Here is a 19,960-nt window from a genome sequence, read left to right as displayed (position 1 = left end):
ATGAGCCAGACTTATACACACAAGTGGAAAGGGATGAAGAATATGTACATAAAGATATATGAATGAGTGATGGTACAGAACGGCATAGGCAAGATGCAGTAGATGGTATCGAGTACAGTGTATGTATGTATGTATGTATGTGTGTGTGTGTGTGTGTGTGTGTTATATATATATATATATATATGAGTAATGTAGGGTATGTAAACATAAAAGTGGCATTGTTTAAAGTGGCTAGTGATACATTTATTACATAAAGATGGCAAGATGCAGTAGATTATATTTATTATATTATTTATTTAATTTTAATTTTATTTAAGTCAGTTAAGAACAAATTCTTATTTTCAGTGACTGCCTAGGAACAGTGGGTTAACTGCCTGTTCAGGGGCAGAACGACATATTGTCAGCTCGGGGATTTGAACTTGCAACCTTTCGGTTACTAGTCCAACACTCAAACCACTAGGCTACCCTACCTCCCCTAAAGAGTACAGTATATACATATGAGATGAGTAATGTAGGGTATGTAAACATTATATTAAGTGGCATTGTTTAAAGTGGCTAGTGATACATTTTTCCATCAATTTCCATTATTGAAGTGAGCTGGATTTGAGTCAGTGTGTTGGCAGCAGCCACTCAATGTTAGTGGTGGCTGTTTAACAGTCTGATGGCCTTGAGATAGAAGCTGTTTTTCAGTCTCTCGGTCCCAGCTTTGATGCACCTGTACTGACCTCGCCTTCTGGATGATAGCGGGGTGAACAGGCAGTGGCTCAGGTGGTTGTTGTCCTTGATGATCTTTATGGCCTTCCTGTGACATCGGGTGGTGTAGGTGTCATGGAGGGCAGGTAGTTTGCCCCCGGTGATGCGTTGTGCAGACCTCACTACCCTCTGGAGAGCCTTACGGTTGTGGGCGGAGCAGTTGCCGTACCAGGCGGTGATACAGCCCGACAGGATGCTCTTGATCGTCCATCTGTAGAAGTTTGTGAGTGCTTTTGGTGACGAGCCAAATTTCTTCAGCCTCCTGAGGTTGAAGAGGCGCTGCTGCGCCTTCTTCACAACGCTGTCTGTGTGGGTGGACCAATTCAGTGTGTCCGTGAGATGAGTAATGTAGGGTATGTAAACATAAAAGTGGCATTGTACGCCGGGGAACTTAACTTACTACCCTCTCCACTACTGTCCCGTCGATGTGGATAGGGGGGTGCTCAGTTGTACCCCTTCAGAACCCAAAATAGAATCTTGTTTTACTACATTGTAGAAGCCTCAACATGGTTAATACGATAATGTTGATATCATGGATTGTAGTCATTGCATCTATAGCCCTGTCTAAGAATTTGAGTGGTTACATTTCTCCAGCCCTATCCCTCAGCTTTTTACCAAAACAGTGGAAGGATGCCTACTTTATTATTTAAACGGTGGATTGTCTCTTTAATGCCAACCCCACAGATTATTATCTTCCTTACGCTGTGCTCTAGCTCTACCTACTTTAAGTCAAGACGGTATTTTAAATGGAGGTGTAGCCTAGTGCTCTGTCGCTGACCCTGTTGTGCTCTGTCGCTGACCCTGTCGTGCTCTGTCGCTGACCCTGTCGTGCTCTGTCGCTGACCCTGTTGTGCTCTGTCGCTGACCCTGTCGTGCTCTGTCGCTGACCCTGTCGTGCTCTGTCGCTGACCCTGTCGTGCTCTGTCGCTGACCCTGTCGTGCTCTGTCGCTGACCCTGTCGTGCTCTGTCGCTGACCCTGTCGTGCTCTGTCGCTGACCCTGTCGTGCTCTGTCGCTGACCCTGTCGTGCTCTGTCGCTGACCCTGTCGTGCTCTGTCGCTGACCCTGTCGTGCTCTGTCGCTGACCCTGTCGTGCTCTGACCCTGTCGTGCTCTGTCCCTGTCGTGCTCTGTCCCTGTCCTGTCGCTGACCCTGTCCTGTCGTGATCTGTCGCTGACCCTGTCCTGTCGTGATCTGACCCTGTCCTGTCGAGATCTGTCGCTGACCCTGTCCTGTCGTGATCTGTCGCTGACCCTGTCGTGATCTGTCGCTGACCCTGTCGTGATCTGTCGCTGACCCTGTCCTGCCGCGATCTGTCGCTGACCCTGTCGTGATCTGCCGCTGACCTTGTCCTGTCGTGCTCTGACGCTGACCCTGTCGTGCTCTGACCCTGTCCTGTCGTGCTCTGACCCTGTCCTGTCGTGCTCTGACCCTGACCCTGTCGTGCTCTGTCGCTGACCCTGTCGTGCTCTGTCGCTGACCCTGTCGTGCTCTCTCGCTGACCCTGTCGTGCTCTGTCGCTGACCCTGTCGTGCTCTCTCGCTGACCCTGTCGTGCTCTGTCGCTGACCCTGTCGTGCTCTGTCGCTGACCCTGTCGTGCTCTGTCGCTAACCCTGTCCTGTCGTGCTCTGCCGCTGACCCTGTCCTGTCGTGATCTGCCGCTGACCCTGTCCTGCTCTGTCACTGACCCTGTCCTGTCCTGCTCCAGTCCTCATATGGTTTAGCTGGGTCTTTTAACAGTCCACTGGTTCGTTGTGTGGCTTTGTTTAAATCCATGAATTCTGCTAGTGTGCTTGTCTCACTCATGCACCACACACACACACTCACACATCAGCCATTGTGTTATCGTTGTTCTTAGCCTCAGGGTTGACCTAGTAGTGGAGGGAGTGTGTGTGTGTGTGTGTGCAGCTTTGGCTCTGGGTTTTATGTCCTAATTTCTATGTTCTGTCTCTCTCTTTCTCTCTCAGGAGTCTGTTTGCTAAGAAAGTGAAGGACACTGTGCCAGTGGAGCAGAAGGACACAGGCTGGAAGCTGTTTGGTAGGGTCCCCCCTAGAGATGGGAGGGACCCCCAGAAAATACATAAGGTACACATACACCATGAAATGAACCTTCACACTCTTCACTGTGGCCTACTTCACAACATTACCTCATTTGTTAATCCATGTTATCTGTAAGTTGCCATTGATTCCTAATACAAGCCACTACCCTCAGTAATATGGATCACACTGACACTGTGGCTCAGCTGAGACAGCTGGGGGCAAAAGGTCAGCGTTGATTAGATTTGATTAGGATCTCAAATCTTCCAAGAGCTTTGGTTAATGTAACCTAATGGGGGGGGCCTTGTGACCTGAGGGTCAAAATCAAATCGTGACCTGCTCGCATTCACAGATTTGCAGATGTTATCGCTGAGAAATTAATTCTTGTGTTTCTAGGTCCAACATTGCAGTAATACCTAACAATAACAAACGAAATATAAATAAATATCAGAACGAGCAATGTCAGAGACCCGAAATATATATATATATATATATATATATATGTGTATGTGTATATATATATATATATATATATATATGCATGTATATATACACACACACTACTCAAAAAAAATAAAGGGAACACTTAAACAACACAATGTAACTCCAAGTCAATCACACTTCTGTGAAATCAAACTGTCCACTTAGGAAGCAACACTGATTGACAATAAATGCTGTTGTGCAAATGGAATAGACAACAGGTGGAAATTATAGGCAATTAGCAAGACACCCCCAATAAAGGAGTGGTTCTACAGGTGGTGACCACAGACCACTTCTCAGTTCCTATGCTTCCTGGCTGATGTTTTGGTCACTTTTGAATGCTGGCGGTGCTTTCACTCTAGTGGTGGCATGAGACGGAGTCTACAACCCACACCAGTGGCTCAGGTAGTGCAGCTCATCCAGGAAGGCACATCAATACGAGCTGTGGCAAGAAGGTTTTCTGTCTGTGAGCGTAGTGTCCAGAGCATGGAGGCGCTACCAGGAGACAGGCCAGTACACCAGGAGACGTGGAGGAGGCAACAACCCAGCAGCAGGACCACTACCTCCGCCTTTGTGCAAGGAGGAGCAGGAGGAGCACTGCCAGAGCCCTGCAAAATGACCTCCAGCAGGCCACAAATGTGCATGTGTCTGCTCAAACGGTCAGAAACAGACTCCACGAGGGTGGTATGAGGGCCCGACGTCCACAGGTGGGGGGTTGTGCTTACAGCCCAACACCGTGCAGGACGTTTGGCATTTGCCAGAGAACACCAAGATTGGCAAATTTGCCACTGGCGCCCTGTGCTCTTCACAGATGAAAGCAGGTTCACACTGAGCACATGTGACAGTCTGGAGATGCCGTGGAGAACGTTCTGCTGCCTGCAACATCCTCCAGCATGACCGGTTTGGCGGTGGGTCAGTCATGGTGTGGGGTGGCATTTCTTTGGGGGGCCGCACAGCCCTCCATGTGCTCGCCAGAGGTAGCCTGACTGCCATTAGGTACCGAGATGAGATCCTCAGACCCCTTGTGAGACCATATGCTAGTGTGGTTGGCCCTGGGTTCCTCCTAATGCAAGACAATGCTAGACCTCATGTGGCTGGAGTGTTACAGCAGTTCCTGCAAGAGGAAGGCATTGATGCTATGGACTGGCCCGCCCGTTCCCCAGACCTGAATCCAATTGAGCACCTCTGGGACATCATGTCTCGCTCCATCCACCAACGCCACGTTGCACCACAGACTGTCCAGGAGTTGGCAGATGCTTTAGTCCAGGTCTGTGAGGAGATCCCTCAGGAGACCATCCGCCACCTCATCAGGAGCATGCCCAGGCGTTGTAGGGAGGCCACACACACTACTGAGCCTCATTTTGACTTGTTTTAAGGACATTACATCAAAGTTGGATCAGCCTGTAGTGTGGTTTTCCACTTTAATTTTGAGTGTGACTCCAAATCCAGACCTCCATGTTGATGAATTTGATTTCCATTGATAATTTTTGTGTGATTTTGTTGTCAGCACATTCAACTATGTAAAGAAAAAAGTATTTAATAAGAATATTTCATTCATTCAGATTTAGGATGTTATTTTAGTGTTCCCTTTATTTTTTTGAGCAGTATGTATGTATGTATATTTATATATCATTGTTATTTAATCAACACTGTTAACATATTCATGTTATAATATTGTTGAGTACAATCTAATGATTAGTTGAATGTGATTCATAATGGCATAGGCAAAACAAAAATAGGTCTAGACATTAATTTATTATCACCCTCTTGAATTGACCAGTATTTCACTACATTCTAGAGCAGTGAGTGAACACCCTACACATAAAGTGGGTGAAACAGTATGTAAACATGATTCAACATGTTCAATGACTCATAGGGTAGCAGCCTCTAAGTTTCTGGGCAGGGTACTGGGTGGAGACCGGCCAGTGATGGCTGTTTAACAGTCTGATGGCCTGGAGATAGAAGCTCTTTCTCAGTCTCTCTCAGTCCCAGCTTTTATACACCTGTACTATTTCCGCCTTCCAGATGGTAGCGGCGTGAGCAGATGGTGGCCCGGGTGGCCGAGGTCGAGCTTCTTGGCTTTCTTGTGACACCAGGTGCTGTCGATGTCCTGGAGGGCAGTGTGCCCCCCCCCCCCCCCGGGTGACGCTTTGGACTGGTCAGGGGGGAAGTTGGTCTCTGTTTACAGCTGGACTCGCATCCTGTTCCCCTGTGTCTCACACTCACACACAAACTCACACACAGTGTTAGTGTACTAAAGTGATGTCACATCTTCACAGCTGTGGTTCAAAGGTCAAGTGGTAAAGTTATATTGAGCTAAATGCATTCATGCGTTTTAGACCCATAAATATCATGAAGTCAATCAAGCGTCGGATTGCTTAGATCAAACACTGAAATATTTACTTTACTTAGAACGGCAGTATGCGTGTCTGTTACCTGCTCTGTGTCTAAGGACATCCCCCTCACGGTGTTGACATACCTGTGGTAGGCCTTTACTTAGAACAAAAGTATGCGGGTCTGTTACCTGCTCTGTGTCTAAGGACATCCCCCTCACGGTGTTGACATACCTGTGGTAGGCCTTTACTTAGAACAACAGTATGCGGGTCTGTTACCTGCTCTGTGTCTAAGGACATCCCCCTCACGGTGTTGACATACCTGTGGTAGGCCTTTACTTAGAACAAAAGTGTGCGGGTCTGTTACCTGCTCTGTGTCTAAGGACATCCCCCTCACGGTGTTGACATACCTGTGGTAGGCCTTTACTTAGAACAAAAGTGTGCGGGTCTGTTACCTGCTCTGTGTCTAAGGACATCCCCCTCACGGTGTTGACATACCTGTGGTAGGCCTTTACTTAGAACAAAAGTGTGCGGGTCTGTTACCTGCTCTGTGTCTAAGGACATCCCCCTCACGGTGTTGACATACCTGTGGTAGGCCTTTACTTAGAACGGCAGTATGCGGGTCTGTTACCTGCTCTGTGTCTAAGGACATCCCCCTCACGGTGTTGACATACCTGTGGTAGGCCTTTACTTAGAACAACAGTATGCGGGTCTGTTACCTGCGCTGTGTCTAAGGACATCCCCCTCACGGTGTTGACATACCTGTGGTAGGCCTTTACTTAGAACAACAGTATGCGGGTCTGTTCTCAGGCTACTATGAATGGTGTCTGGTGTATGGAAGAACAAATATCTGTACAATTCAGTGGAGGCTGCTGAGGGGAGGACGGCTCATAATAATGTCTGGAATGGAACGGCATCAAACACATTGAAACCATGTGTTTGATGTATTTGATACCATTCCACTGATTCCGCTCCAGTCATTACCACGAGCCCGTTCTCCCCAATTAAGGTGCCACCGACTTCCTGTTGTACAATTACATAGGTACTCTCACTGAACCCATAAAAAGGAAAGAACACCAAGGAGGCCGAGATGTAAAATTATAGCAAATTTAATCCATGCTAGCAAGCCTAACAAAAAGGCCTGTACTTCCTCCGAGCCCTGACATTATGTCTGACTACAACTGGACGAGCAGTAGCTTCACTCTATATCGCTAGAAGGATTGAAATGGTGTCTTTTCAGGGCCTCTTCATCCTCTCGCTTAACTTTACCTGCTGCTGCTAGGGTTGATTGTTAGCTTGGATTTAGAAGCCCTTCAGGAACACCGCTTGACTATAGGCAGTGGGGCCTGAAATGACCCATGTCTGCCCTTGTACCCACTTGCCCTACCAACTGAGCTACAGAGGTATGGTGCTTGCAACACCATGATAATGGGTTCAATTCCCATGACCACCCATTTTTAAAATGTACGACTGACTGTAAGTCGCTTTGGATAAAAGCATCTGCTAAAGGGCCTATGTTTGTTTATTTATTTATTTATATACAGTACCTTGCAAGAGTTTTAGGCAGGTGTGAAAAAATGCTATAAAGTAAGAATGCTTTCAAAAAATCGACATGTTAATATTCAAGTTTTATCCATTAACAAAAATACAAAGTGAGTGAACAGAAGAAGCATCTAAATCAAATCCATATTTGGTGTGACCACCCTTTGCCTTCAAAACAGCATTCATTCTTGTAGGTACACTCGCACAAAGTCAGGGATGTGGTAGGCATATAGTCCAGTGTATGATTAAACCATTATACCAAACAGGTGCTAATGATCATCAATTCAATATGTAGGTTGAAACACAATCATTAACTGAAACAGCTGTGTAGGGGGAATAACACTGTGAGGAACAGCCAAACTCGGCTAACAAGGTGAGGTTGCTGAAGACCAGTTTACTGTCAAAAGTCCTACACCATGGCAAGACTAAGCCCATCAATAAGACACAAGGGAGTTATACTGCATCAGTAAGGTATACAGGGGTTTCCAGATGTCCAAGCTCTTTTTTTGAAGAAGCACAGAGAAACGGGCAACGTTGAGGACCGTTGACGCCGTGGCTAAGGAAACTTCCTGCAGCAGATGAAAGACACATCATGTTTACTTCCCTTCGCAATCGGAACATGTCCAGCAGTGCCATCAGCTCAGAATTGTCAGAAAACAGTGGGACCCTGAAACACCCATCTACTGGTCAGAAGTGGCCTTCATGGAAGACTTGCGGTCTAAAGGCCATACCTCCGATGTGGAAACAAGGCCAAGCGACTCAACTGTGCACAAAAATGTCAGCAGGTGCTCTGGACTGAGGAGTCAGATATTTGACTGCAGTAAAACGAGTCTTATATCGACATAACCTGAAAGGCCCCTGAGCAAGGAAGAGGCCACTGCTCCAAAACCACCATAAAAAAGCCAGACTACGGTTTGCAACTGCACATGGGGACAAAGATAGTACTTTCTGGAGAAATGTCCTCTGGTCTGAGGAAACAAAAATAGAACCGTTTGGCCATAATGACCATCGTTATGTTTGGAGGAAAAAGGGGGAGGTTTGCAAGCCGAAGAACACCATCCCAACCGTGAAGCACGGTCGTGGCAGCATCATGTTGTGGAGGTGCTTTGCTGCAGGGGGGACTGGTGCACTTCACAAAATAAATGGCATCATGAGGAAGTAAAATTATGTGGATATATTGAAGGAACATCTCAAGACATCAGTCAGGAAGTTAAAGCTTGGTCACAAATGGGTCTTCCAAATGGACAATGACCCCAAGCATACTTCCACAGTTGTGGCAAAATGGCTTAAGGACAACAAAGTCAAGGTATTGGAGTGGCCATCACAAAGCCCTGACCTCAATCTTGTAGAACATTTGTGGGCAGACTGAAAAAGCATGTGCTAGCAAGGAGGCCTACAAACCGGACTCCGTTACACCAGCTCTGTCAGGAGGAATTGGTCAAATTTCGCCCAACTTATTTTGGGAAGCTTGTGGAAGGCTACCCGAAACGTTTGACCCATGTTAAACAATTTAAAGGCAATGCTACCAAATACTAATTGTGTGTATGTAAAATTCTGACCCACTGGAAATGTGATGAAAGAAATACAAGCTGAAATAAGTCATTCTATTTACTATTATTCTGATATTTCACATTCTTAAAATAAAGTGGTGATCCTAACTGACCTAAGACAGGGATGTTTTACTAGGATTAAAGCTCAGGAATTAAAAATCAAATCAAATTTATTTGTCACATACACATGGTTAGCAGACGTTAATGCGAGTGTAGCGAAATGCTTGTGCTTCTAGTTCCGACAATGCAGTAATAACTAACGAGTAACCTAACCTAACAATTCCAAAACTACTACCTTATACACACAAGTGTAAAGGGATAAAGAATATGTACATAAAGATATATGAATGAGTGATGGTACAGAACGGCATAGGCAAGATGCAGTAGATGGTATCGAGTACAGTATATACATATGAGATGAGTAATGTAGGGTATGTAAACAAAAAAGTATTTGGCTAAGGTGTATGAAACTTCCGACTTCAACTGTACATACACACAGTACCAGTCAAAAGTTTGGACACCTACTCATTCAAGGATTTCTATTTTACTATTTTCTCCATTGTGGAATAACAGTGAAGACATCAAAACTTTCAATCATGTAGTTATCAAAAACTATTAAACAAATTAAAAATATATTTGAGATTTGAGATTCGTCAAAGTATTCACCCTTTGCCTTGACAGCATTGCACACTCTTGGCATTCTCTCAACCAGCTTCATGAGGGAGTCACCTGGAATGCATTTTAATTAACAAATGCAGTCGCAAACACCATCAAGCACTATGATGAAACTGGTTCTCATGAGGACTGCCACAGGAAAGGATGACACAGAGTTACCTCTGCTGCAGAGGATAAGTTCATTAGTTACCAGCCTCAGATTGCAGGCCAAATAAATGCTTCACAGAGTTCAAGTAACAGATGCATCTCAACATCAACTGTTCAGGTGAGACTGTGTGAAATCAGGCCTTTATGGTCAAATTGCTGCAAAGAAACCACTACTAAAGGACACCAATAATGAGAAGAGACTTGCTAGGGCCAAGAAGCACAAGCAATGGATAATTAGACGGGTTGAAATCTGTCCTTTGGTTGGATGAGTCCAAATTTGAGATTTTTGGTTCCAACAGCCGTGTCTTTGTGAGACACAGGTTTGGTAAACGGATGATCTCCGCATGTGTAGTTCCTGCTGTGAAGCATGGAGGAGATGGTGTGGGGGTGCTTTGCTAGTGACACTTTCGGTAAATCTATTTATAATTCAAGTCACACTTAACCAGCATTCTGCAGTGATATGCCATCCCACCTGGTTTGCGCTTTATCCCACTCATTTGTTTTTTATCAGGACAATCACCCAACACAACTCCAGTCTCTGTAAGGGCTATTTGACCAAGGAGAGTGATGGAGTACTGCATCAGATGACCTCAACCCAATTGAGGTGGTTTGGGATGGGTTGTACCACAGAGTGAAGGAAAAGTAGCCAACAAGTGTTTAGCACATCAAAAAGCATTCCAGGTGAAGCTGGTTGAGAGAATGCCAAGAGTGTGCAAAGCTGTCATCAAGGAAAATGGTGTCTACTTAATTTACAGATGAATCTCAAATATAAAATATATTTAGAATTATTTAACTTTTTTTTGGTTACTACATGATGTGTTATTTCATAGTATTGATGTATTCAGGATTATTCTACAATGTAGAAAATAGTAAAAATAAAGAAAAACCCTTTGTGTCCAATTTTGACTGGGTGTGTGTGTATGTATGTTTGTGTGTGTGTGTGTGTGTGTGTGTGTGTGTGTGTGTATATATATATATATATATATATATATATATAACCTGCCTATAACCATCATACATGTTCCATCGTTGTATCCGACTACAGTGATAGTGTGAACCTTGACGTGAAAGCATTACCCAGGGTCCTCCGATTTAAAGAGGCCATTTTATCCTTCCAGTGTGGACAGTGTCGTTTTTCTAACCTGGACGGGCTACAACACCTATCCCCTCCACTGTTAACCTGGTCTAGCATAAAGCATTTTCACCTCCGGTGGTAACCCTATCCCTGGTGCCTGGGCTCGGATGGCAAGGCTAGATTTTCAGCACCTGTCTGGACACTATTGTCTCGCCATGGCAACCGCTGGCTGATGGCAGGGGGTGTGGCCAATGTCCTGTGGGCAATGAGTCTGTGTTTTCTTAGTTTGCTGCTGTATTTCTCCTGCTTTTATTTCACCATAACACTATAAGCCATTTTTCTTTCATCAATAACTTTTAGCCCTTTGAGAGTGCTCGGACGGAATTCAATTATCGAGCCCCCCCCCCCCCCCCCCCCCGTTGCCTGCAGGAAATGTAGTTGTTTCATAACCCCCCTTGTCCCACCGGTACTTACCCGTCAATCACCTGGAAGTCAACCAATCCCTGTTCCCCGTTAGCTTAGGCCCTCCCCCTCTGAGGCTAAACAGAGTTGCTGGACACGGAAGAACAAAGACTCGCTGACGTCACCGTCTTCAAGGCGAAGCAGGCTATAATTCAGCGAGACGGGGAGGGAAATGTAGGGAGAGAATAAAAAGCTGACCCCAAGGCATCGCTGTCAGAGTGCCGAGTGGATGAGACATGGATGCAGTATTCATCACTCTGGGGTTGATTAAAGTGGCTGGCTCCTTTTTCAGCGCAGCGACTAATAGAGCGAGGCGCTGCAGACACTCTCACTCACACACACACACACACACACACACACACACACACACACACACTGATCCTCTAGGTTCCTCACTGATTCAGTGCCTCAGTGTTGCGTCTGCACGCTGAGAGGGGGGAGAGCGAGCAAGAGAGAGAGAGAGGGACTGAGTGACAGAGGGAGAGGAGGCGGTATCATGCATCACCTCCAGCAGGGGGTGTGTCCTATCGACAGGCCCGCTGTCACCCTGACCACTTTGTCCTCTGTGTGGGCTGTAGCTGGGCCAACGGGAGCAGCCATGACGGTTTGTGGAGTTTAAACCCTCTTGGTTGTTCTGGGTGTCTGTACGGAAACTGTAGCGTTCATGGTGAGTGAGCGTGTGTGTGTGTGTGTGTTTTGTCTGTGTGTTTGTCAGCTCGACGCGATGAGGGGGCGAGCACAGCAGTCTACAGTCTCTCCTCTCTCTTTCTCTCTCCCCCTGTCTCCCCCTGTCTGACAGAAGGAAAAATGAGTAGAAAGAGATGGAATGATGGCGAGACAGCGGGAGGTAGAGGACAGCAAGGGCTTAGCTTTTACACATCATCCTCTTTCAGCTCATCTCTCTGAGGTGAAGTGTGTGTGTGAATTTTTTTTATTTTTAAAGGTATTTTGCCAGCTTATGATGACCGATGTACTTGTATTAGATTGGTCCGTTAGTGTATAGTGTATCTGTTGTTATACGAGCTGTCTATGAAACACAACAGGCTGCTGTTTTCCCGGTAAAGGTGTTGTTTTGCGGTAGACTCATGCTTTCTACTAATGATGGGGGGGTGAGTACAGTTAAATATCAGGATATTATTTTTGACAATATATCATATCGTTTTGACAATATATTAATATTTTTGCCCTAGTTGGCTGCACCTGAACAAACTCCAGTGTTCTTCCTTCATAGTTTGTTCTCCTCTTCTTTTTAAATAGGAAGACAATTTTGTTTTCAGCACTTTTATTTCCATGACTGACGCAGACATATGGTGAGCAATATGTTTGTAACATTTGAATCGCAAAAAAAATCACAGTATCGAATTGCAATACATATAGAATCGCAATACGTATCGTATCGGCACCTAAGTATCATGATAATATCGTATCGTGAGGTCCCTGGCAGTTCCGAGCCCTAATGTTTTCCCTGTGGAAGTGTCTGGTGTTTGTTCTCACTCACTCACTCACTCACTCATATATGTATATTGTGGGAGAGAAGGAATGAGATGTGGAGTGCTCGGTCCTGACCCAGTGCTGGAAATGGACTTTCCAAACATTTCCTGGCTGTGCACTAGACGAGCGTATGTTCAACTCCATTAAAAGTAGTGGATTGGAAGGAGCTATGCTCTGCAGTGGTATTGGCCCCCTTGCTAGTGGTCTTCACATGGTTCATAGAAAAAAAAACGAATTTCTTCCATTTTGTTGTCAGTCTGCCCTGTCTAGCAGTAGACTATTACAATACAATTTTATCAGCCTCTTTTAGTGGCCATTTTAATGTCAGTAAGGCATTGCTTCTACAGGTAACCCCTAGACTATACCCTATACTGTCGCTGTGCTTATTGCTATAAGCCTGTTTGTCCTCTCCAAAACCATCAGAACGCTGTGCCAACGGCGGCAGACAGACAGACAGGCCGTAAGAGAACCTCTTACATCACCAGGAAATGAGAGTAAGTTAATGAAACACTGGCCTTGTCGTAACTATGCATGTTCCCCTCGAGACAGGTAACCCTGGGATACCGTTGCCACTGGAGTCGCTAAAAGCACTAAAGCCCATCTCACTATTTGATTATGTGACCAGCCTCGACGCCGAACAAACACCAAGTCAATGTTATGACATCCTAGCAGTAGCGGTGAAAGGCTAATTCACACAGAGGCTGTTAGTTCCATGTGTTTGTGGTCGCTGAAATAGGATTCCGCTGTCGGGGGGGTGAGGGGATGGGTGTGACGCCAACCGTCTGTTTGGTAGATGTGTTTACTACGGTACTAATCCGAGGCCATGCAGTAAACGGCTCTCTCAGCCTGTGACTAGTGAGGAAGCAGAAGCACTTGGCTATCATGACTGTACTGCCCTACAAGGCAATCATGACTGTACTGCCCTACAAGGCTATCATGACTGTACTGCCCTACAAGGCTATCATGACTGTACTGCCCTACAAAGCAAAAAAAAGGCACCAACTGCTAATTTGGTAGAAAATTAGTTGTAATTTTTGCGACCATTAAATACATGTTTAATCATGTGGACAAGTATCCTGCCATCAGAACGCTGTGCCAACGGCGGCAGGCAGACAGACAGACAGACAGGCCCAAAGAGAACCTCTTACGTCACCAGGAAATGAGAGTAAGTTAATGAAACACTGGCCTTGTCGTAACTATGCATGTTTCCCTCGAGACAGGTAACCCTCTATGTTTTAGAGAGAATGGGGGGTGATGTTAGCAGTAACTGCATAAAGTTACTGTGAAACCAAAGTAAATAAAAGGCAGAATCCTTTTTGTGTGGTAGGGCAGAATGGGATAACCCTTTTTGCTTGGTAGGGCAGAATAGGAGAACCCTTTTTGCGTGGTAGGGCAGAATGGGATAACCCTTTTTGTGTGGTAGGGCAGAATAGGGGAGAACCTTTTTTGCTTGGTAGGGCAGAATAGGGGAGAACCTTTTTTGCTTGGTAGGGCAGAATAGGGGAGAACCTTTTTTGCGTGGTAGGGCAGAATAGGGGAGAACCTTTTTTGCGTGGTAGGGCAGAATAGGGGAGAACCTTTTTTGCGTGGTAGGGCAGAATAGGGGAGAACCTTTTTTGCGTGGTAGGGCAGAATAGGGGAGAACCTTTTTTGCGTGGTAGGGCAGAATAGGGGAGAACCTTTTTTGCGTGGTAGGGCAGAATAGGGGAGAACCTTTTTTGTGTGGTAGGGCAAAATAGGGGAGAACCTTTTTTGCGTGGTAGCGCAGAATAGGGGAGAACCTTTTTTGCTTGGTAGCGCAGAATAGGGGAGAACCTTTTTTGCTTGGTAGCGCAGAATAGGGGAGAACCTTTTTTGCTTGGTAGCGCAGAATAGGGGAGAACCTTTTTTGCGTGGTAGGGCAGAATAGGGGAGAACCTTTTTTGTGTGGTAGGGCAGAATAGAGGAGAACCTTTTTTGCTTGGTAGCGCAGAATAGGGGAGAACCTTTTTTGCGTGGTAGCGCAGAATAGGGGAGAACATTTTTTGCTTGGTAGCGCAGAATAGGGGAGAACCTTTTTTGCTTGGTAGCGCAGAATAGGGGAGAACCTTTTTTGCGTGGTAGGGCAGAATAGGGGAGAACCTTTTTTGCGTGGTAGGGCAGAATAGGGGAGAACCTTTTTTGTGTGGTAGGGCAGAATAGGGGAGAACCTTTTTTGCTTGGTAGGGCAGAATAGGGGATAACCTTTTTTGTGTGGTAACGCAGAATAGGGAGAACCTTTTTTGCGTGGTAGCGCACAATAGGGGAGAACCTTTTTTGCGTGGTAGCGCAGAATAGGGGAGAACCTTTTTTGCTTGGTAGCGCAGAATAGGGGAGAACCTTTTTTGCGTGGTAGGGCAGAATAGGGGAGAACCTTTTTTGTGTGGTAGCGCAGAATAGGGGAGAACCTTTTTTGTGTGGTAGGGCAGAATAGGGGAGAACCTTTTTTGCGTGGTAGGGCAGAATAGGGGAGAACCTTTTTTGTGTGGTAGGGCAGAATAGGGGAGAACCTTTTTTGCGTGGTAGGGCAGAATAGGGGAGAACCTTTTTTGTGTGGTAGGGCAGAATAGGGGAGAACCTTTTTTGTGTGGTAGCGCAGAATAGGGGAGAACCTTTTTTGCGTGGTAGGGCAGAATAGGGGAGAACCTTTTTTGCGTGGTAGGGCAGAATAGGGGAGAACCTTTTTTGTGTGGTAGGGCAGAATAGGGGAGAACCTTTTTTGCGTGGTAGGGCAGAATAGGGGAGAACCTTTTTTGCGTGGTAGGGCAGAATAGGGGAGAACCTTTTTTGCTTGGTAGCGCAGAATAGGGGAGAACATTTTTTGCGTGGTATGGCAGAATAGGGGAGAACCTTTTTTGCTTGGTAGCGCAGAATAGGGGAGAACCTTTTTTGCGTGGTAGGGCAGAATAGGGGAGAACCTTTTTTGCGTGGTAGGGCAGAATAGGGGAGAACCTTTTTTGTGTGGTAGGGCAGAATAGGGGAGAACCTTTTTTGCGTGGTAGGGCAGAATAGGGGAGAACCTTTTTTGCGTGGTAGGGCAGAATAGGGGAGAACCTTTTTTGTGTGGTAGGGCAGAATAGGGGAGAACCTTTTTTGCGTGGTAGGGCAGAATAGGGGAGAACCTTTTTTGCGTGGTAGGGCAGAATAGGGGAGAACCTTTTTTGTGTGGTAGGGCAGAATAGGGGAGAACCTTTTTTGCGTGGTAGGGCAGAATAGGGGAGAACCTTGTGTGGTAGGGCAGAATAGGGGAGAACCTTTTTTGCGTGGTAGGGCAGAATAGGGGAGAACCTTTTTTGTGTGGTAGGGCAGAATAGGGGAGAACCTTTTTTGCGTGGTAGGGCAGAATAGGGGAGAACCTTTTTTGCGTGGTAGGGCAGAATAGGGGAGAACCTTTTTTGCGTGGTAGCGCAGAATAGGGGAGAACCTTTTTTGTGTGGTAGGGCAGAATAGGGGAGAACCTTTTTTGCGTGGTAGGGCAGAATAGGGGAGAACCTTTTTTGTGTGGTAGGGCAGAATAGGGGAGAACCTTTTTTGCGTGGTAGGGCAGAATAGGGGAGAACCTTTTTTGCGTGGTAGGGCAGAATAGGGTGGACCTTTTTTGTGTGGTAGGGCAGAATAGGGGAGAACCTTTTTTGCGTGCTAGGGCAGAATAGGGGAGAACCTTTTTTGCGTGGTAGGGCAGAATAGGGGAGAACCTTTTTTGTGTGGTAGGGCAGAATAGGGGAGAACCTTTTTTGCGTGGTAGGGCAGAATAGGGGAGAACCTTTTTTGTGTGGTAGGGCAGAATAGGGGAGAACCTTTTTTGCGTGGTAGGGCAGAATAGGGGAGAACCTTTTTTGTGTGGTAGGGCAGAATAGGGGAGAACCTTTTTTGCGTGGTAGGGCAGAATAGGGGAGAACCTTTTTTGCGTGGTAGGGCAGAATAGGGGAGAACCTTTTTTGCTTGGTAGCGCAGAATAGGGGAGAACCTTTTTTGTGTGGTAGGGCAGAATAGGGGAGAACCTTTTTTGTGTGGTAGCGCAGAATAGGGGAGAACCTTTTTTGCGTGGTAGGGCAGAATAGGGGAGAACCTTTTTTGCTTGGTAGCGCAGAATAGGGGAGAACCTTTTTTGTGTGGTAGCGCAGAATAGGGGAGAACCTTTTTTGCGTCGTAGGGCAGAATAGGGGAGAACCTTTTTTGTGTGGTAGGGCAGAATATTCCTTACCATTTATGTAACACACACACTCATTTTCCTCTTCCCTCTCTCGTTTTCTCTCTCACGCTCAGACAGCCTGTGTTTCCTTTCACCTTGCTTGAGGCACCTGCAATGTCGTTGCAGAGGTGCCAGATTTCTGCTCCCCACCTCCCCTTCGGTCAGTAGTGCTTACCCCCCCCCCATCCCCTGGCTAGCTGGGAAGGCTTCCTCCCCGGTTGCTCACCCCCATTCACTACAGTCTTTAGAACATTGTACTGTCTGTCAACAGTCCCCTTTAGTTCACTTTACCTATATGCTGACAGGACTCAAGCATGGACTCAGCCAGAGCAGTGTGATATATGGTTATATACGGCTCTGGACTCTGTTTGGTTTAAGTTAAACTGTTGTTCCATAGTTGTAATGCAGTATCTGTAAAAGCATCATTTCAGCACGGGAAAGTACTGCGTGTGTGGCAAGGAAACAGGCCCTGGAAGAATCTGAATGGTATGCCAACTCTGGCTTAGTAAGCTCTAAGTACTGTCTGCTGAATCTGGGTCTCTGCAGTGGGGTGATAATGCTTTACATAAGGCTACATAAAGTACTGAGCGGATGGGATGGGGGGGTGGGGGTTGGGGGGGGGGGGGCGAGTGAGGGAGAAATGGTGAGAAAGTGAGCATGGAAAGAGTTTGAGAGTAGTGGCTCTGATCCTCCAGTGTGGGGGCTCCCGAGTGGCGCAGAGGTCTGAGGCCTCACAGTGCTAGAGGCGTCACGACAGACACCCCGGTTCGATTCCAGGATGTTTCACAACCGGCTGTGATTGGGAGTGCGTCGTCCGGGTTTGGCCGGTGTAGGTCATCCTTGTAAATAAGAATTTGTTCTTAATAACTGACTTTTTTTTTGTGTGTGTGCAATTTTTTTATTCTCTCTCTCGCTTCAATCAGTGACTCACCACTGTGTAGTAACAGCTCTGTCTCTTTCAGCCCTGTGCTCTGAGCAGCAGCCCTGCCTAGCCCAGCATGTCTGCAGCCACAGGCTTGTCTCTCTGAATCACCAGCTCACATATCTCCATCATACATCACATGGAGTCAGGGTTTCCATCACTCAATAGTGTCTCTGACCTCTTCCTCCTCCACCAATCCATCTCACTTTTGTTATCCATCGCTCTCTGTCTCCCTCTCTCTTTCTCTCACTCTATCACTCTCTCTCTATCGCTCTCTCTCCCTCTCTCTCTCTCTCTCTCTCTCTCTCTATCGCTCTCTCTCTCTATCGCTCTCTCTCTCTCTCTATCGCTCTCTCTCTATCGCTCTCTCTCTATCGCTCTCTCTCTCTATCGCTCTCTCTCTCTATCGCTCTCTCTCTCTATCGCTCGCTCTCTGTCTCTCTCTGTCTCGCTCTCTATCGCTCTCCCTCTCTCTCTCTGTCTCTCTCTCTATCGCTCTCTGTCTCGCGCTCTCTCTGTCTCGCGCTCTCTCTGTCTCGCGCTCTCTCTGTCTCGCGCTCTCTCTGTCTCGCGCTCTCTCTGTCTCGCGCTCTCTCTGTCTCGCGCTCTCTCTGTCTCGCGCTCTCTCTGTCTCGCGCTCTCTCTGTCTCGCGCTCTCTCTGTCTCGCGCTCTCTCTGTCTCGCGCTCTCTCTGTCTCGCGCTCTCTCTGTCTCGCGCTCTCTCTGTCTCTCACTCTGTCTCTCTCTCTACAACATAGGAGACAGCACTCAGAGAATCTCACTTCCTGATTTACCCAGTGCAGTGGCCCTCCTTTGTTGGCAGTGACAGGGGGAACCATCGCAGTAGGTTGTGCCTCACGCCTGGCTTCCTCCTTTAAGATGACCCCAATGTGCACATTGCCCAGTAGGGCCCTTTACAACGACACTACGCCGACCTTGGGAACTGTTCCTACAAACACATATTTATACTACAATCAGTTGCTTCTTATTCATTAAGCATTCATAGAATAGTAGCTGGCCTGAGCGTGACCTTTTCAGACAACATAAATAGACATGATCAATAACTGTCAGTTTTGTCCTAGTTTGTTTGAGTGTAAAACCGTCGGAGTGGAGAAAACCCATGTAAAACTACTTAGAATGAATGATCCCATCAGGACCATGCACTGCTCATAATAACAATATGGTGATATCACATGTTATGGCCATGTGGCCCAGCCCCATCTCTCAACCAGCCACTGTACTGATCCTTCATCACACACGGATCACTCTGCCTCTACATCTTACAGTACAGGCCCATCTCTCTGTTGACTCAGGCTGTGGCCTCTTTGTGCCGCACACACACCCCCCTGTGAGTGAGTCAACTCTCTGTCATTGTTTAACTGCTCCTGTGGCCGGAGGTCTAATGGCCAGGGCGTCACGCGCCCCGCTCTGTGACACACAGAGGGACGCACTCATTAGATAGGGGACACTAAGGTCCAGGGGTGTGTGTGTGTGTGTGTGTGTGTGTGTGTGTGTGTGTGTGTGAGAAAGTGGACCAACCGATAAAATAAGTCTTCAGTGGAAATGTTTTTTTTAGTTTTATAAAATAGTTTTACCAGACCATGGATCTGTCAACACATCCCTGTTTTTAGTTTTATAAAATAGTTTTACCAGACCATGGATCTGTCAACACATCCCTGTTTTTAGTTTTATAAAATAGTTTTACCAGACCATGGATCTGTCAACACATCCCTGTTTTTAGTTTTATAAAATAGTTTTACCAGACCATGGATCTGTCAACACATCCCTGTTTTTAGTTTTATAAAATAGTTTTACCAGACCATGGATCTGTCAACACATCCCTGTTTTTAGTTTTATAAAATAGTTTTACCAGACCATGGATCTGTCAACACATCCCTGTTTTTAGTTTTATAAAATAGTTTTACCAGACCATGGATCTGTCAACACATCCCTGTTTTTAGTTTTATAAAATAGTTTTACCAGACCATGGATCTGTCAACACATCCCGTTGAGGATTCAGCTCATCACGTCTAACTACGGAGACGTTAGATTTAAATGAGTATTTCCTGGTTGTTCAGTCGGGTGAATAAAGCCACTTGTCTGTCTTGATATTTCATTGTATCTTTTGACTATATCCTTTGGGTGTCCGTGCAGTTTTCCTAAAGGAATATGAGACTCAAATTGACAGGTAGGACCTTGGCAAATAAAACCTGTTTCTCTCCTGAAATCTGATATTTGCATTGTACGTGTGAGGTAAGTGTGTGTGTGTGTGTGTGTGTTTG

General features: G+C 46.3%; 1 protein-coding gene across 4 annotated transcripts in view; it reads left to right on the top strand.

The window, feature by feature from the left end:
- LOC110500746 (TBC1 domain family member 14) overlaps positions 1-19,960 on the top strand; it is a 64,794-nt gene that overhangs the window by 17,656 nt on the left and 27,178 nt on the right. For 2 of the 4 annotated variants that reach the window (XM_036958247.2, XM_036958249.2), the window contains one exon: positions 2,722-2,839. In XM_036958247.2, coding sequence (XP_036814142.2) covers positions 2,722-2,839 — 118 coding nt within the window. Of the gene's footprint in view, positions 1-2,721; positions 2,840-11,413; positions 11,723-19,960 lie in introns of those variants that run through there. The other 2 variants (XM_036958250.2, XM_036958251.2) reach the window with 2 other exon arrangements.

Source organism: Oncorhynchus mykiss, chromosome 21 (assembly GCF_057628025.1).
Source record: "Oncorhynchus mykiss isolate SJ-2025 chromosome 21, ASM5762802v1, whole genome shotgun sequence".
Classification (NCBI taxonomy): domain Eukaryota; kingdom Metazoa; phylum Chordata; class Actinopteri; order Salmoniformes; family Salmonidae; genus Oncorhynchus; species Oncorhynchus mykiss.
This window is presented reverse-complemented; position numbering and strand designations above follow the sequence as displayed.